Here is an 18,291-nt window from a genome sequence, read left to right on the forward strand (position 1 = left end):
TATGATACCAGTTTGTAAAAATTATGTTAGTAAACATGAAAATGTCAAATACAAAATACTATATATACCTCACCCTTCAGTGACTATCTTAGGAGAATAAAATTACTGGAGACTTTTATATGTTAAATATTTAATTTTTTTAAGCAGAAAGAAATAATTAGGATTAAAAAGTTTGCTTTTTCAGTAATGTCAGACTTTTGTATGTTACTGACAAGTGGATGAGTAAAGACCCATTCTCAAATAACTTAGTTTTCTTGGAGCTGAATTCCTTGATATATAAATAATATTATTGGAACCAGATAATTATGTTCCAAAAGTACAGAATTAAAACCACCTTTTATAAGTTGCTTTCAGTTTCCCCGTAGTAAAGTCTTAAGGAAAAAAAAATTAGATAATTTCAGCAACAGAAATTCTTATGACTGTGGCTACTTGGTTGGTTTATTTTTTCATAGCAGTTTCAACTTTTTGTTCATTATCAGCATCTCCTACATAATGGCCTTTTTTCATTTATGTAATGAAATATTTAACATACTGCTTCCATTTTTCTCTCCTGCCAGTTCCTAATAAATAAATAAAGCATATGTTTAGGAGTGCTGTCCAAAATTAAACTACAACCTCAGCAAATGTTCTAGATTTTAAAATCAAAGTCATACCAATTTTGTTAGTAATGTGACTTTTTTTTTTTTAAATTTTTTTTTTTTAACGTTTATTTGTTTTTGAGGCAGAGAGAGACAGAGCATGAACGGGGGAGGGTCAGAGAGAGGGAGACACAGAATCTGAAACAGGCTCCAGGCTCTGAGAGCCCTACGCGGGGCTCGAACTCACAGACCACGAGATCATGACCTGAGCCAAAGTCGGCCGCTCAACCGACTGAGCCACCCAGGCGCCCCCGTAATATGACTTCTTAAGGAGTATTTTGTTTTTTGGGTTTTCTTTTGTTTTTCTTACTAAAAACAATTTTTTTTAATGTTTATTATTTATTTTTGAGAGAGAGAACCCACAGAATCTAAAGCAGGCTCCAGGCTCTGAACTGTCAGCACAGAGCTGTATGTGGGGCTCGAACTCACAAACTGCGAGATCACGATCTGTGCCGAAGTTGGGCGGTTAACCAACTGAGCCACCCAGGCATCCCGGAGTATTTTGGTTTTTTATCACTAAAGCTCTAGATCACCTCAAATAATGTTGGGTTTCAAAATCCATAATCCGTAGTCAACTATTAGAAAAAAGTCAGAAGTTGTTGATAACATAGGAGTTGTTCTTAATTTTTGACATTCTTTCACTTCAAGGAGCATTTGAATATTAATGAAAGCTTTACCTGTTGGATGTTGATTATTAATACTACTCCAGTAGGGCCATAGGATGCTTAAGCTAAAATAGTTAACATTTTTTATTCATTAAGAAATAATATTTCTATGTGTTCACAGAATAAAGACAATGACACTCTTAAGGATCTACTGAAAGCAAATGTTGAAAAACCTGTAAAAATGCTTATCTACAGTAGTAAAACACTGGAGCTTCGAGAGACCTCTGTCACACCAAGTAACATGTGGGGTGGCCAGGGCTTGTTGGGAGTGAGCATTCGTTTCTGCAGCTTTGATGGGGCAAATGAAAACGTTTGGCATGTATTGGTAGGTATCAAGTGTGAGATGTTACTTGCAATTTAAGAAATGTTGTAGAAAGGTGCAGTCTTCAGCTTGGTTGGATTGTAGAGGTATTATTACTATTATTATTAGGCTATTTTTAGTTTCTGAAAAATGGAATTCATTGCTTTAAATATATGGATTAATAATTTTTTTAAACTTAGGAATAATTTGTAAAACTTAGGGTGCCTGGGTGGCTCAGTCTGTTGAGCATCCGACTCTTGATTTTGGCTCAGGTCATGATCTCACAGTTTGTGAGATTGAGCCCCACGTTGGGCTTTACGCTGACAGTGCAGAGCCCGCTTGGGATTCTCTCTCTGCCCCTCCCCTGCTCACACACATGAACTCTCTCAAAATAAATTTAAAAAAAAAAAAAAAGAGCAGCAAATGTAGGTGCCTAAGAACTATTTTTCTATTGATTTATCCATTACAAGAATTGTTAAAGCAGATAGCTACAAACAGCTAAAATAATAAATATTTTAAATATTTATTAAATATTATGTGATTTTATGTTTGAGAGATTTAAATGTGTATATTCTATAGTTTCTGACATGTCTAACAAGATAGAAGTACAGAGGTTTTTAAAATTTTTTTTTTTAACGTTTATTTTTAAGAGAGAAAGACAGTGCTAGAGGGGGAGGGACAGAGAGAGAGAGGGAGACACAGAACCCAAAGCAGGCTCCAGGCTCTGAGCTGTCAGCACAGAGCCTGACACGGGACTCAAACCCATGGACCATGAGATCGTGACCTGACCCAAAGTCAGACACTTAACCGACTGAGCTGCCCAGGTGCCCCAGAAGTACAGGGGTTTTTAAATCATTATAATTAAGGACTAAACTGTAAAATTTGAAAGATTATTTTATGTACATTAATTTGGGGGGTGTGTTTTTGTGTTATTCCAGGAAGTAGAATCAAATTCTCCTGCAGCACTGGCAGGTCTTAGACCTCACAGTGATTATATCATTGGAGCAGATACAGTCATGAATGAGGTAATTAGTGTGTTTGTTAATAATGAAAGTTGTATATTCTCATTAATGTTAAGTTCAGAAGTATATTTGCATACTTCACATTTAGAGTTGAAATTTAGTTCTTGGCTGATCAAGATAACTTTCACAACAGGGTGTTAAACAGAATATCTGGGAGGTATCTTCCTGGGTATAGCTGTGAGGAAAAATACATATGTGTGGCAGTTGCACAGATTTTGTATGAGATATACAGAAATCTCTTACATACTTCAAGACTAAATCAAATGTTCATTTTAGTTATTGATTTCATTTTCTCTTCCTCTTTTTAAGGGATCAAAGTTGACTCAGCTGCATTAGATCCTTTTCCTTGTCTGTTAGCTAGTGGAAGTATATATTGCTAAAAAAAAGTGAGAGGAAAAATATGATGCCCAGGTAACCAGGTCTTACTAATGAAGAGTAAAAGCAGAATATGTAGAATTTGGGTGTAGAAGAGTTTTGCTAAACTTGCTGACTAGGTCTTAGAGAACTGGACATAAGACCTTGCACATAGGAGCTAGGTAAAATATCTGAAACCTTGTTTGGAATGTTGGTTTTAAGGAATGAATTTTATGTCTAGCAGCAGGGCCCAGTCTGTACTTTTTAAAAAGGTTTTCCAGGTGATTCCGGTATTAACCAGGTTTGACTCACTGTTCTAAAGTTCAGTAATGTAAAAATGTTTCTTTCCTGTGATGCTTTTGCAGTCTGAAGATCTGTTCAGCCTTATTGAAACACATGAAGCAAAACCATTGAAACTTTATGTGTATAATACAGACACTGATAACTGTCGAGAAGTGATTATTACACCAAATTCCGCATGGGGTGGAGAAGGCAGGTAAGATCACCTTTTAGACTAAGTAATGATTGCATAAACTTACAGTAAACATGATTGCTTTTATTTTTATTTTTTTTTTTTTTAATTTTTTTTTTTTTTTTTTTTTCAGAGTTTATTTATTTTTGGGACAGAGAGACAGAGCATGAACGGGGGAGGGGCAGAGAGAGAGGGAGACACAGAATCGGAAACAGGCTCCAGGCTCTGAGCCATCAGCCCAGAGCCTGACGCGGGGCTCGAACTCACGGACCGCGAGATCGTGACCTGGCTGAAGTCGGACGCTTAACCGACTGCGCCACCCAGGCGCCCCGCTTTTATTTTTAAACAAGTTACTGGTTTATTATAAGACTTTTCTTGAGAAAAGGAAAGAGCTGACCTGGAATATCGAATTCAGTAATCTATTTTTTTTTTTAATGTTTTGTTTATTTTTGAGACAGAGAGAGACAGAGCATGAGCAGGGGAGGGGCAAAGAGAGAGGGAGACACAGAATCGGAAGCAGGCTCCAGGCTCTGAGCTGTCGGCACAGAGCCCGACGCGGGGCTCGAACTCACAAACCACGAGATCATGACCTGAGCCGAAGTCAGATGCTTAATGGATTGAGCCACCCAGGCGCCCCTCAGTAATGCATTTTTTTAAAGAACATATTTAGGTAGTGTCCTTTTCCTTACTGATCTAAGAGTGAACAGCCTTGTTTTGTTTTGTATTTTAATAAAACAGTTTTCAGTTTTATTTTCCCAGTTCCTTCCCCAGCAATGGGACAATACAATTGTAACTTTGTCTAGCTGCTGGGGAAATTCCTTAGCATTTTGTGGAAAACTGTTGGCTTTCAGAAGTGGACAAACTAGCCAAAAGTTAGACAAAATTGCAGCAACTATAAAAAGCAATTTAGAAAGAGGATCAAGCCACGCAGAGAAGCAAACTAGAAAATCAGTTTCTCGGGACTGTTCATCAAGTCAATTTCCTAATTTCAAAAAGCCAAAGCAAAACATGTGGACTTAACTTTGCCTCTGTAGGTCTTTCAGCTGTTGTTTAAATTGTACAAGTTTTTCATTGTCTTGAAAGCCTTGTTTAATTGAGGAATTTTTGAGCATAAGCCATAATTATAGGAAAGCCTAGGGTTTGGAAACTTTCACAAATATTTTATAAAAGTTCCAGTAATTGCTGGTAAGGGGATGACCTAGTTGACACAGGCAGAGAAAGCCCGTATTTGTTCATAATCATTCCCCACACTACCTGAGATTCTGCAGCTGACTAGATATTGCAACCAGGATACTAGCTTTTTGCAATTTGAGAAAATAGATAGAGGTATCACCTTAAGAATCTGGCCTTTCTGGGACAGTTCTTGATCAAGTTATTATCTGTTGTCCAGGTTTGTAAACACACAGAAATATGATCTTCTCAAGGCATTCAAAACTGACTCATTTCAGAGGGACTGCCTCATATAAACTAAATTTGTAGAGAAGCTGATGTATTTATTAGAATGGCTTTTAGTTTATAATAGAAAAGCGTCTCTTCTCCAGTTAGAATACTCAGGTCGGATTAGCATCACAAGAGTACTCAGTAAGCATGGAATCATGGTGGAGTCCAATAGCAAAGAACATTACTAATTCTTTAATGTTTAATTCTGCAGACTAAATACTGCTACATTCTCATTCTTGGAGCCTTCTTTTCTAGACTCTGGCAACTACTCCTTTTCTGTGGAAGACATTTTTCTTTGGGACATGGTTTAGTATCATTGATCAGCCATTGCTTTAGACAGATGCATATAGACCATTTTTAGTCTGCCCTCATCTGGCAGATGTGTACCTGTGGGTTTCATTCCTTCCTCAGAGACTGACCAAATTTCATTTGTTCCAGCATATTTCTCTTAGTTTCAGTCTTGGGCTATCTGTAAGTTTGCAGAGGGGCTCACTGTGGCCTCAGTGCTTTCTCTGCAACCACTTATTTTGATTAATCACCTTGTTTTAAAATGCACCTATGTCTGATAGGCTATGATCAATCAGTCTAAATTATTTAATCTTACTTTCTCCCTCTAAATCTGAGATCTAGTTTAGTGATAATTACAGATTTGATGGTAGAAGGGACGAAAAGTAAGCAAAGGAAGAGGTAATTTTGTAATATGAAGCATCATTGCAAAGTCAGATTTGGCTTAGGAAGAGCCGAAGTCGGCCACTGCTTGCTCTCCTGGCTTTTGTTGGGGGCTCAAATCCATAGAAACAAAAGATGCATTGGCGGGGGTGGGGGGAGGCAGAGATATCTGTGCATGGGCTTCTCAGAAAGTATCGAGTAGTTTAGGAAATAAAAGTAATAATGATGGAAACCTAAGTTGGAATCTGATTGTGAAGGGCCTTAAATCCCACAGTCAGGAATTTGGATATACCTTGGGTAGTGGGACTGTGAAATACTGTACCAGTGGGGGTTTGTTGGTTCCAAACAGTAGAAACTAACTGTCGTTGTCCTAAGTAGACATGGATTTATTGCTGTGGAGTTGCTCAGATAATCAAAGAAACAGCTTAAAGAATCAGATGTGGGAAGGACAGAATTCAGCACTGCTAGGGATTTAGAGAGGAAGGACTAATTGGCAGTTTTCATTAGTGTTCTACTGAAGAGATGAAGCTGTTTTTGTTTTCTGTCACTCCCAAGATCTGCAGCCATGGGCAAAGAAAGGTGGATTGGCCTGGCTTTGGTTATGAGCCACTCCTTGGGTTGGACTAGGCTCCCTGATTGACAGTCCCACCAGCACTGCCAACAATGCGGAGAAGAAATTCTGCAAAGGGAAGAAGAGAAAAGGCATATTGGGAGGCCAGCAGACTGAAAAGCAGTGTGATCATGTCTTACTAGAAAGATGCCTCTGGTGGCAATGAGAGGATAAATTAGGACTCTGGATTAACTTGGATTGATTTGTGTCAGGCTCTGAAATAGAACTAGGGACTGTGTAAGTGACATCATCGGACAGAAGTACTTGGAGCTCTTCAGTGGAAAGGGCTGTATGTCATTCGTTCAGCAAGTAATTATTGAGTGTCTGCCATGTGTCAGGAACTGTTATGGCAGTAAACAAAACGAGGTCCCTGCTCTTAAGGACCTTAACATTTTATTGGGGGAGACAGCAGATAAATAAATGTGCAGTGTGTCAGATGAGGATAAATGCTTGAAGAAAAATAAAGGAGCTGTAAGGGTAGTGTCTGGTGAAGGGGGGTGCTATTTTTTAAAGGGTGGTCAGAAGAGGCCTCTGATAGGATGACACTTAAAAGAATGGGAATTTGGTTTTGTATTTCCAAACCTCAGTGAAATGCAAGCTGTGATTGATAACAATAACTTTAAGAAGTAAAAATATTTTCACAGCCTAGGATGTGGCATTGGATATGGTTATTTGCATCGAATACCAACACGCCCATTTGAAGAAGGGAAGAAAATTTCTCTTCCTGGACAGATGACTGGTACACCTATTACTCCTCTTAAAGATGGATTTACAGAGGTGAGATAATTTTACTACCTGATGATGTATAAAGTTTTCGCTAAAACGAGTCAAGTGTCAGTGTGTGTGGTAGTAGCAGTAATGGAGATAGGGTAAGAGAGGAGTTAAGTGTTGACCATGTTGAATTTGAAATTCCTGTAGGATATCCAGATAGATAGCCTGTGGATCTGGATTTCAGGAACGAGGACAAGACTAGACATACAGATTTGGGAATCATCAGCAAAGAGAGGGTAATTTAACCTAATGAGCAGCGATAAAAATTATTGAGGGATTGGGCCTGGTGGATCAGAGGACTGAGGTTAGAATCTTGAACATTCCTAATATTTAAATGTATGGGCAGAAAGGGGATCCAGGAAAGAACAGGGATCCGACAGAGGAAGTCCAAAGGGAAGACAGAAATCCAAAGGGAGGACAAAGCATCAAGAAAAATTAAGAGAAGTCAGGTTAGAGAAGGAGTGACAAACACATGTCCTGGGCTAGGACACTTTCAGAGACTGGCAGCGGGCAGAGATCAAGTCACAGGATGGAGGGCAAATGGTGGTAAGGTGGTAATGATAGCTGGTGCTTAATCTTTCAAGAAACTGAACTAGAAACAAAGCAAGATGCTGTGTGGGGATGCTTACAAGATCAAAGTAAGACTTTTTAAGGATAAGGTATTTGTACAGGCTTAACAGGCTTTTATTTTTTATTTATTTTTTTAATGTTTATCTATTTTGAGAGTGTGAGTGCGAGAGTGGGGAAGGGGCAGAGAGAGAGGGAGAGAGAATCCCAAGCAGTCTCCACACTGTCAGTACAGACCCCAGTCATGACCGCAACCACAAGTCTTGGACCCTTTTTTTTTGTTTTTTTTTAATTTTTTTTTTTTTTTAACGTTTATTTATTTTTGAGACAGAGAGAGGCAGAGCATGAACGGGGGAGGGTCAGAGAGAGAGGGAGACACAGAATCGGAAGCAGGCTCCAGGCTCTGAGCCATCAGCCCAGAGCCCGACGCGGGGCTCGAACTCACGGACCGTGAGATCGTGACCTGAGCTGAAGTCGGACGCTTAACCAACTGAGCCACCCAGGCGCCCCAAGACTTGGACTCTTAACCAGCTGAGTCACTTAGGTGCCCCAGGCTTTTAGCATGCTTTCTATGAAAGCCTCAAAGGACAGTTAACTCTTGTCTGCATGACTAAATAAAAACCAAACATCCAGAAGGAAAATGCTACAGCTATAAAGAAAGAAAGGGCTGCCACCACTAGCATCAGTTCTAAAGAAAGTAGAAAAAATGCTACAGGGAAGTGTAACCTTTTCTCACTCCCCACCCCTGCCATTGACTGACAGCCAGAGCCCATGTAGTTACATGTTAATCTGCTGCTCCTCATCTGTGGTTTCTGCCCCAGATAAGCCTCTGTGGGCAGTCTGGAAGACCAGAGGCTGAAATGGCAGCTAGGGAAAAGGGCTAGAGGGCACTGGAGCTGGCAGAAGTTGGAGTATCCAGAGATGAAACCACCCATCCACCCATCCATAGACTCCATATAGATTTATCCCTCCCCCACCCCAGAAGGTGGGGGTCTGGCTGCCACATTCATTCATTGATGAGAAAAGATAAGGTGGACTGAAGGGTTAGACATCTTGAGAAACTTTTAAGGACTCCATTCCGCATTAAGACTTTGAGCTGACTTCTTCCGGGAATGATGAAAGTTACAACTGGCTGAGAACTCAGAGAAGAGAAAAGCAGTGTTTTCAAGGTGGAGTAAAATGAGTTTTGGGCATCTGTGAAGGAGGAAAACGTAGAATCTCCTCCTAGGGTGGGAGTAGCTAGAACAGTGTGTGTAATGGGGGAGATGCCACGTGTCCAGAGACTGGAAGTGACCGGATGGGAAGATGTTTATAGCACGTGGTCCTTGACATGTAACAAAAATAGGAAGGAGTGTCTGAAGGCAGAAGTGCCAGGTGAAAACGTTGACAGCTAGTATGATCAAAAAAGGTACCTGTTAGAAACAAAACAAGTGAGCAAAGGGAAAAAGAGGCAAACCGAGAAACAGACTCTTAACTACAGAGAACTGACAGTAACCAGAGGGGAGAAGGGTGGGAGGATGGGTTAAATAGGTGATGGGGTTTAAGGCGTGCACTTGTGATGAGCACCAGATGTTGTGTGGAAGTGTTAAATGACTATATTGTACACCTGAAATTTAATATTACACTGTATATTAACTGGAATTTAAATAAAAACTAAAACAAAAAAAGCGGTGTCTGTAGGACCAGTGAGAGACAGTGTATGTATTTTCTTTGAAATAAACCTGAGTGCTTTTTCTTTCTTTTTTTTTTTTTTTTTTTTTTGGCAGGTCCAGCTGTCCTCAGTTAATCCTCCATCTTTGTCACCACCAGGAACTACAGAAATTGAACAGGGACTGTCTGGACTTTCTATTAGCTCAACTCCACCAGCTGTCAGTAATGTTCTCAGTACAGGTGAGCAGAAAAATCTATTCTCTTTTCAACTTACTTTGTTTTACACGATCTTCTTTTCTGCCTCAAGCCATAGATTTTAAAAATTAATGCCAGTGTACTTTGAAAACTGTAGATATGTCCTGCATTTAAACCACTTCTCAGTCTATTTTAGACAAGTTGTAGAGTCAGGACTGTACCTTTAAATTCTGTTTGCTCTATTTCCTCAACAAATGTTTGCAGTATCCCCTGGATAGTAAACGCTGGAGATAACAGAAGTGAGCAGGATAACGTTCTCTTCCTAGAGGGTTCAGTCTTGCTCAGGGGACACATACATGTCTTCCTCCTTTTCTGTATTTCTCGTTCTACCTAATACAGTCATTTTTTGTTTCAGTTTTTATTCCAGCAGCTTTATTGAGATATAATTTACATGCCATACAATTCACCCTTTGAAAGTCTACAATTCAGTGGGATTTTTTTCAGTGTATTTGTGCAAAGTTGTGCAACCATCATGTCAGTCAATTTTAGAACATTTCATTACGCCAGAAGAAACCCTATACCCTGTATCTGTCATTTACTGTTTTTCCCCAGCCCCTCAGGCCTAGACAATTCCTAATCTTTCTTTCTGTGGATTTTCCTAATATAGACATTTCATGCAGTATGCATGGTTTCTGTGACTGGCTTCTTTCACATAGAATAATGCTCTCAAGGTTCCTTCATGTTGTATCATATATTAATACTTCCTTTTTAACGGCTAGATAATGTTCTTTTGTATGGACATGCCACATTTTGTTTATCCATTAATCAGTTGAGGGACATTGAGGTGGTTTCTACTTTTTTGGCTGTTATGAATAATGCTGCCAAGAACATTTGTGTACAGGTTTTTACATGGACCTATGTCTTCGTTTTTCTTGGTTATATTCCTAGATGTGAGATTGCTTCATCACATGACATAGATCTTAGCTTGGTAGGTTGGTAGAGTTTACTTTTCTCTTGCCTTTTTAAAAATCTCCTGTTTTCTGGTTTTGTTTCTTGATAATACCAAGAGTATATTATTTAATTAAATACTGAGGAAGCAAAAGAAATACTGACATAGTTTAGTTGTATTTCATTAATACCTTTTATTCTTGAGCTCCTTTTAATATTTGTGTTCAAAATTTGTTCATACTTGGCTTTGTTCTGGAACGGACTTAGAATGTATTCACCAAGATGCAGTTAAGTTCAACAATTTATTTCTGCACTTGGTCCCTTTGGTTCAAATCCCAGCCCTTTTCAGAGTCTTCATTTTATTTCCCAAAGATGTGTTTTTCTAGATAATATTTAAAATTTCAGTTTTTGGGGGCACCTGGGTGGCACAGTTGATTGGCAGCCAACTCTTGATTTCAGCTCAGGCCATGATCTCATGGTTCATGGGGTCAAGCCCTGCATCAGGCTCCGTGCTAATGGCACAGAAACTGCTTGGGATTCTCTCTCTCTCTCTCTCTCTCTCTCTCTCTCTCTCTCTCTCCCCCCCCCTCCCTCCCTCTCTCTCTCTCTACCTCTCCCCCCCTTTCAAAAATAAATAAACATTAAAATTTCAACTTTTTATAATTAAAAATGTCAAACAGTCTAAAATAGATGGTATGGTACTGTGAACCCCCAACACCCAGCTTCACCAGTTTTCAATATGGTGATACACCTCTCTACCCCCTACCATTTGCTTGTTTTTTTCCCCAGCTTTTTTACAATATAATTTGCATACCATAAGATTAACTCACTGTATGTATACATCTCAATGATTTTTTTTTTTTTTTTATAAAAATTTTTTTTTTTCAACGTTTATTTATTTTTGGGACAGAGAGAGATAGAGCATGTACAGGCGAGGGGCAGAGAGAGAGGGAGACACAGAATCGGAAACAGGCTCCAGGCTCTGAGCCATCAGCCCAGAGCCCGACGCGGGGCTCGAACTCACGGACCGCGAGATCGTGACCTGGCTGAAGTCGGACGCTTAACCGACTGCGCCACCCAGGCGCCCCTCTCAATGATTTTTAGTAAATTTATGAAGTTGTGCAGTCATCACAATCCAGTTTTAGAACATTGCCTAGATGAAATTAAATATTAATGTCATCAATATCAAGTCATAGATCCAGTTGGGATCCAATTTAAAGTTTATTTCACTTGAGCAGTGTTGGCATCTTGTTTTTATATTGTGGGTTTTTTCCTTACATTCCATCAGATGGTCCTCTAGTTTATTCCTGAATAGACTTAGTAAAGGTGGGTTGGTGTAACTGCCATGGGAGCAGACCATATCTTCCCTCACTACATTATGGTTACACTTGTGTTATCTTAAAAGCATGTGCTGGGATCCCTGGCCTTATTACGCTGTGGAGAAATGGCTTCTTGAATATTAAAAGATAGAAATGTAAATAAAGCAATACTCAGAAGAGACTGAAATCAACATTTTCACTCTGAATAAATCAATTAAAAAATTGAGTATTCTTGCAGTGTGACATGTGAGAACCCACTTTTTGTTAGGCATTTACTTACCCATCTTTGCTTTTAAGTAATTTGCTGCAAAATAGCCCAAGCAGTAACTGTAGAAACATTAAAAGTATCTTTAAAAAAGAAAACTCCTGTATAGATTTGAAAATTTTTGGATTATGAAATTTTAGAAAATGAATATATCGTTTTGAAATAGCATTAATCAGTGTGACCTTTTTGCTACCCGCCCTCATGCCTCACATTTCTTGTCCCCTCCCCTGCTTGAGTTTTCTGCAGAGAACTCCCACCATTTTACATGTTGGTTATTTTACTTGTTCAATCTCTGTGTCCCTTTTCCTGTCCATTATTAGAATATATCCTGAAGGTAGTGATTTCTAATTTCTTTATGTTGTAGAGTGCCTTAGTGCCTAGAACAATGTCTAACATACACACACACACACACACACACACACACACACCCACACCCCCCCCGTAGGTGCCCCCAAAAAGCTGGAATTAATGAACAAACGTAGTAGTCAACCAACTTTCATGAGAATCTGATGAAAGCAAAGAACCCTCTTTTTCTTTTACATGCCTCCAATTTCTGCAGAAAAGTAAATACATGAAAAAGTAATTATATGAAAAGGGTTGCTTCATGCTTTTAGGCACAGTTCATTCCTGCTACCATATTTAAGCACATTTCTGTAAGAAAATCTGGACTCCGTGTGCACTATTGTTTGGATAACAGCAAAGCCTCTAGCATGAGTAGGTGGTAGACATTAATAGATAACCTTTATTATGTAGAATCCTAAGAGTTACTTGCATTTGAAGAACATAACCTTCTCAAGCTAATAACATCAGTAAAAAGACTTCAGAGTGTCACAGAGCCTGTAGATCAAAAGGAAATGGAAATTCAGGAAGCCAGGTCGTTCTCTCCATCTCTGGAGGCCCACATGCTCTCTTGTCTCTTCCAGGCCATCTGCATCTTCTCCCCTTTCACAGACCAGCATTCATGGTTTCAGAGGGCACATGGTCCCCCCCCCCCCGCCAGCAGCCCTAGGTTTATGGGGCATTCTAGTTCAGGAGCCCCATAGAGATTGACTAGAATCCTCGAGTCTCATTTCTGAATTTGTATAACAGTTTTCTAATCTAGCCTTATGTCAGGTATAAAATTCTTGTCCAGTGAGCTTAGCTGGGGTGGGTTTGCAGAGCCTCCCGCCCTCTTAGCCGAGACTCTGCTAACAGTCTTTGTTAAAGGCCACAGGCAGAGTATGTAGATCAGCTAAGACAGTTGGTGAAGCAGCCAGAAGCCGGGCCTGAATGAGTCCCACGGAATGAAGACCCTACCGTGGTGGTGAGGGAAGGGGTCTGAAGACTGTCCTAATAAAGTGTCTTCGTTCTTTGTCAGCTGAAATTGTTAGAAATTTTGTTTAAGATCATGTTTTTGTTTTAGGTGTACCAACAGTACCATTATTGCCACCACAAGTAAGCCAGTCCCTCACTTCTGTGCCACCAATGAATCCAGCTACTACATTACCAGGTAAGCAGCAGGAGACTGGAGATGTATGTAGTGATAATAGCATTAGTAATATTGTGCACCTTAAAAAACAGTGGGAAAAACCGTATACCTCTGTGGTGACTTTTTATGTCTTTTCATCTCATTTTATCTTTGCTATAACTTTGTGATAAATGAGAGTAAGTAGCAGTGAGCTGTCAGTCACCAGCTGTTAACTTCTGAGCCCCAGGCTCCTTGTCCTCAGCCAGCTATGCCTCCAGTGCAGCGTGAGGCAGGAAGAAGGAATATGCAAAAGTTCTGTGCTGAAAGAGAGCATTCCATATTAGCTTCTTTAGGAGCTTTAACATGAAGTTAGATTTGTGTTTATTTCTTACTGTTCCCAGTGAAGACCAAGTTTCTTTACCCATCAGATAACAATCTTATTTCAGGGATAACGGTGTTATTAGCAAACACTGTTATTTCAGGGATCAAATATACTTGCATCATGAGAGCCTTTAATTGTATGACTGAAGATGTCATTGCACACACCTATTTAGTGATTAACCAAGTGTGTACACAGACACACACACAGAGAGTGGTAAAGAAATGTGGTACAAATGTTGACATGTGGGGAATTTGAGTGAAAGGTGTGTGTGTATATATATATAATATATATATATAAAGTATATATATATTATAGTTATATAAACTACTTTTGCAACTGTAAATCTGAAATTATTTCAGAAAAAAATTAAAAAGCCAGAAGGATTGTGAACCTCAGCCATTCAAAGAGAAATTTAATTCCATTTACTACCGTACTTGCTGACATAAATCAGCTCCTTCCCCGCGACACTCAGGCCATCATCGTTCTTGCTCTTGGGTTTGGAGGTACACGAGTGTCTTTTAAGCCTTACCTACTTAGCCATCTAATCACTTAGGTACAGAAAGACATTTCACATAGTGAGCTTTGTTGTTTTGTGAATGTTATGATACAGAACTGCCCCACAGTAAGTGGACTTCTGGTGTTCTCAATTTGAAGTGGGTAGTATTTTTTTCAAAACATGAGGATTGAATGTTTTCCCCGGAGGAAGTGGTTTTATCATTTGTTCTCTGCCTTCTCTTTAGGTCTGATGCCTTTACCAGCAGGACTACCTAACCTGCCCACCCTCCCCAACCTCAACCTCCCTACACCGCACGTCATGCCAGGCGTCAGCTTACCAGAACTGGTGAACGCGGGTATGTGGCCCATCTTGCCTTCCTAGGACTCTGTCTAAATAAAAAGCTTTTACCCAGGAAAGCAGATCCTCTATTGCAGTTTTTTCTGGAAAGGGCAGATCAGTTGAACAAATTTCAGCTGCTTCAAATAAATACTATTTTTTTTGTGTAAAAAGCTTAAAAAAGAGGAAGAATATTTTTGTGATTCTCCTGTACTTGGCCGCCTCTCTTCCATTTTCCTCTCCTTGCACCCTGACAGCCCAGATACCAGAAAGGCCAGTTGTAGAAATAAAGAACAGCAGTGTGGTGCTGCTTTGAGCGAACTGTACGGAAGGTGTGCATTCACCCAGCCCAAGTGAATGGACTCCTCGTGTTTGGGTAGCTGCCACCAGCAGTGTTTGTTTTGAGTAGCCAAGACCAGAAACATGGGCTGTGAAACTGTCACCCTTGCTCAGCTGGCTGGGTTTGTTGTTATTTGATACGTATTCTCTGTTACTAATAGATGTTTTTATGATAAAAACTGAGACTTTAGCTACACATAGTTAAGCTGGCAGATACTCCCAAGTATTTACGCTCAGATTTTATGCCCTGATGAAAATGAAGCAGCAGAGTGGCCCACAAGTCTGTTCTTCCAGTTAATGATTACCCAGCTGTCCTTCAACTTTGAGAGGACCGCATGTCAAGGCAACTACTAGTTGCTCATTTCAGGAGCTAGGCCCCTTGGTGATGTCAGGGAGTGTGCACGGTCGTGTTTCTGTCTCGGTCGTAGCTGTCCCCGTTGTGCCGTCCCCATCTGTATGTATTCATCACCTGTCCTCATGGACGCATTTACTTTCCGCCCAGTAGTTTAAAAAAAAAAAAAGGAAGACTAGTAAACCCTCATGTTTACCCTGTCTTACCACTCCTTTTGTTTTTTCTATTGTGCCCTGTATTCTTGGCTTCATCCGCCCTTTCCTCGACTTAACAGATAGACCCTAAGAGCATTGAGGTTTTCACCAGCCCGGTGGTTGCTCTGAATATATCGTACCTTCTGCCGTTCCTTTGTTTCTTAAAACAGCAACGCTCTTTCCTTCATTCTCCATTTTGAAATCCTCACGTTGAGCCCATCAAGTGTAATGGTTACCAGTCAATCAGAGGGCTTGAACAGAGGCTGAGTGCTTACGGTGAGGTGAGGCCAAGGGAGGAGGCTACAGGACAAGCGCCTCCCTCCCCAGGCTGGCCCGTCTCCTCTTCCTGTTTCTGTCCAGAGGGCCCCTCTGACTCAGCTGGGGGCTTGCCTGACTGAAGAGGAGTTACGTCCAACACTAGTGTGGCCGCACTGCTTGCCGGGTGGGCTTCTGCCTGTCCTAACGGGGAGAATCATTTCTTCTCTGAACTGGCTGAGTCACATGGAGGTTGTGGAGTCTGGAAGGCGGGAACCTTTCCTTCTGGCCAGCTGGTCTTGGATTGGATATTTAACCCTAACTGTCCTGGCCTCCACCTGAGGATAAGCAGAAGTTGCGATTTGTGGTGTCTTTGCTTGGCTTCAGTTTCCTTAATGAAATGCAAATAAAAACAGTCATGTGATGATGACAGCTGCTCTTTCAGTGCCGGGAGGATGTATGATCTGTGTCGTTTTTGTCCTAGGTTTGCCACCTCTTCCTTCCTTGCCTCCCCGAAACTTACCTGGCATTGCACCTCTCCCCATGCCATCCGAGTTCCTCCCGTCATTCCCTTTGGTTCCAGAGGTGTCTTCTGCAGCGAGCTCAGGGGAGCTGTTACCCTCCCTCGCACCCACCGGGAGCCCACCCTCTGACCCTGTCACGACCACTGCAAAGGCAGACGCTGCCTCCGCACCCACCGCGGATGTGACGCCCCCCACTCCCAAGGCCCCCACCACTGTTGAGGACAGAGTCTGCGAATCCAGCCCAGCCGGCGAGAAGCCTGCTTCTGCAGTTACGGATGCAAGTGCCTCCGAGTCACCTTAACTTTGAACCGGTCTTCGGAATTGGTGTGGTGGGCTTTGTCTAACCACAGGAGCGTGTCTGGAAATGCAAACTCTCATTAATTTCATACTAGTTTGTACCGTATCTGTAGGCATCCTGTAAATAATTCTAAGGGGAAAACTAAGGAAGAGGACGTGGGCTTGTATCCTGCCAAGTCGGGGTGGGGCTCATAGGCTGGGAGGGAAAGGTCAGAAAGTGCTTGTATTTTAAAAACAACCAAAAAGAATTTGAGTGGCTTGCTGCCAGGTTTCCACTGCCATTCGTGGGGGTATACATCTTCGGGAAAGGTGACAGGGCATCCACGAGGCTCCCTGTCCCCCTGCTGCTCCTCCTGTAAGAAAATGAAATATTTTATGCCTAGTACTCACATGCAACATTTCTTGTATTTTGTAAGTCGTTTTTGAGAATGCCGACCACCTCACTTAAATCGTGAAAGGAACAGATATTTTACTTTTGGTTTCTGTGAGTCAATCTCTAAAGGTTTACACGAAAATTCCAACTAAAGATGTTTGTTAAAGTTACACAGTGTGCACTATGAATTGGACATCTTTTTATTCAGCCTATTCACAGATCTTTGTTTAGAGCTCTCACAATTACTCAGACAACATTTTGTAACTGCTGCTGTTGCTTTATACGTCCACCATCAAATGGCATTTAAAAAGAAATAAAGGAAATGCTGCACAGTTTTAAACCAGAAGGTGGCACTTTGTGGCTACTTCTAATATTATAGCTATACTGGACAAGCATAGATTCAGCAATAAATTACAGTAATTTTATTTTTCTTCTTGTGCATTTAAATGACAACTCCTAATTGCCATGTATGCACTGGTTACTCTCAAGTATGTCACACATCTTTAATGTAATTTTTCATGTCTTTTGTTGGCTCTCTCCCAAGTTTTCTAAGAGATGGTAAGTTAAGTGGAATTGATTTATTGAATGAAATTAAATGCATATTATATCTGTTTTTTAAATAAGACAAAAGAGGTTCATCAGTTATTGACCTGGTAGTAGCATGAATGTTGCTAAGGGCCCAGCACGTGTAATTGAGCTGCGACTGCTCAGCCGGAAGCTAGACTTGCCAGCGCCAACCTAGTGCCTCTAACAGGGGGCCCAGCACCAGCCAATTTTTAGGATATATCCACTACTGAACCAGGTTTGTACTTCACGCTGAATGATAAAAGAAGGCTCCAGCTCTGAGCACTAGCTTCTTCTGTTTGCATTGTAAATATAATTCTAGAATATTTCAGTTAGCAATCCTATTTTTTTTAACAAGAGCTTGTAACTGGTAGGAAAAATATTCACAAGCATACTTAAATGTTATATGATTTTTTACTTTCCAGTATAGGAAGAGGTGAGCAAGTTGTTACTACTTTCTAAAAGATGCTCATATTTTTTAAAATGTCAAGGAGATACCTTAGTGGAAAGCAAGTAAGTTTTATGCTTTAAAAGTGATTAAAAAACAAAAACAGCAGCTCTTCCAATGCAGTGATTCTTAACTCTTGTGAGGTCACAGTTCTCATTTGAGAATGATGACAGCCCTGGACCGTCTTCCCAGAAAAAGGAACATAAGCATATATAAAACACTAAGCTCTGGAGAGAGAGGGATTCTTAGCACTCGCTTGGAAGCTAGGCACAGAGTTGGTCTATGTTGGCTCATTGGATCTTCATGAGGTGCGAAACTCGTATTTGAGATACTCCCTGCTTCCTTCAGGAAAACCAGATTCAGTGTTTATGGAAGTAGGGATCCTGTACTGGGTCCAG

General features: G+C 40.6%; 1 protein-coding gene across 1 annotated transcript in view; it reads left to right on the top strand.

The window, feature by feature from the left end:
- The window catches only part of GORASP2 (golgi reassembly stacking protein 2), a 33,342-nt gene extending 16,036 nt beyond the window's left edge, over nucleotides 1-17,306 (top strand). Inside the window, exons 3-10 of the mRNA XM_025912183.2 lie at nucleotides 1,425-1,628; nucleotides 2,543-2,629; nucleotides 3,346-3,476; nucleotides 6,816-6,948; nucleotides 9,276-9,399; nucleotides 13,289-13,375; nucleotides 14,456-14,566; nucleotides 16,172-17,306. Coding sequence (XP_025767968.1) covers nucleotides 1,425-1,628; nucleotides 2,543-2,629; nucleotides 3,346-3,476; nucleotides 6,816-6,948; nucleotides 9,276-9,399; nucleotides 13,289-13,375; nucleotides 14,456-14,566; nucleotides 16,172-16,512 — 1,218 coding nt within the window. The 3' untranslated portion in view covers nucleotides 16,513-17,306. The remainder of the gene's footprint in view (nucleotides 1-1,424; nucleotides 1,629-2,542; nucleotides 2,630-3,345; nucleotides 3,477-6,815; nucleotides 6,949-9,275; nucleotides 9,400-13,288; nucleotides 13,376-14,455; nucleotides 14,567-16,171) is intronic.
- Nucleotides 17,307-18,291: the final 985 nt, after the last annotated feature.

This window comes from Puma concolor, chromosome C1, assembly GCF_028749965.1.
Source record: "Puma concolor isolate L17-30 chromosome C1, mPumCon1.1.hap2, whole genome shotgun sequence".
Lineage (NCBI taxonomy): Eukaryota > Metazoa > Chordata > Mammalia > Carnivora > Felidae > Puma > Puma concolor.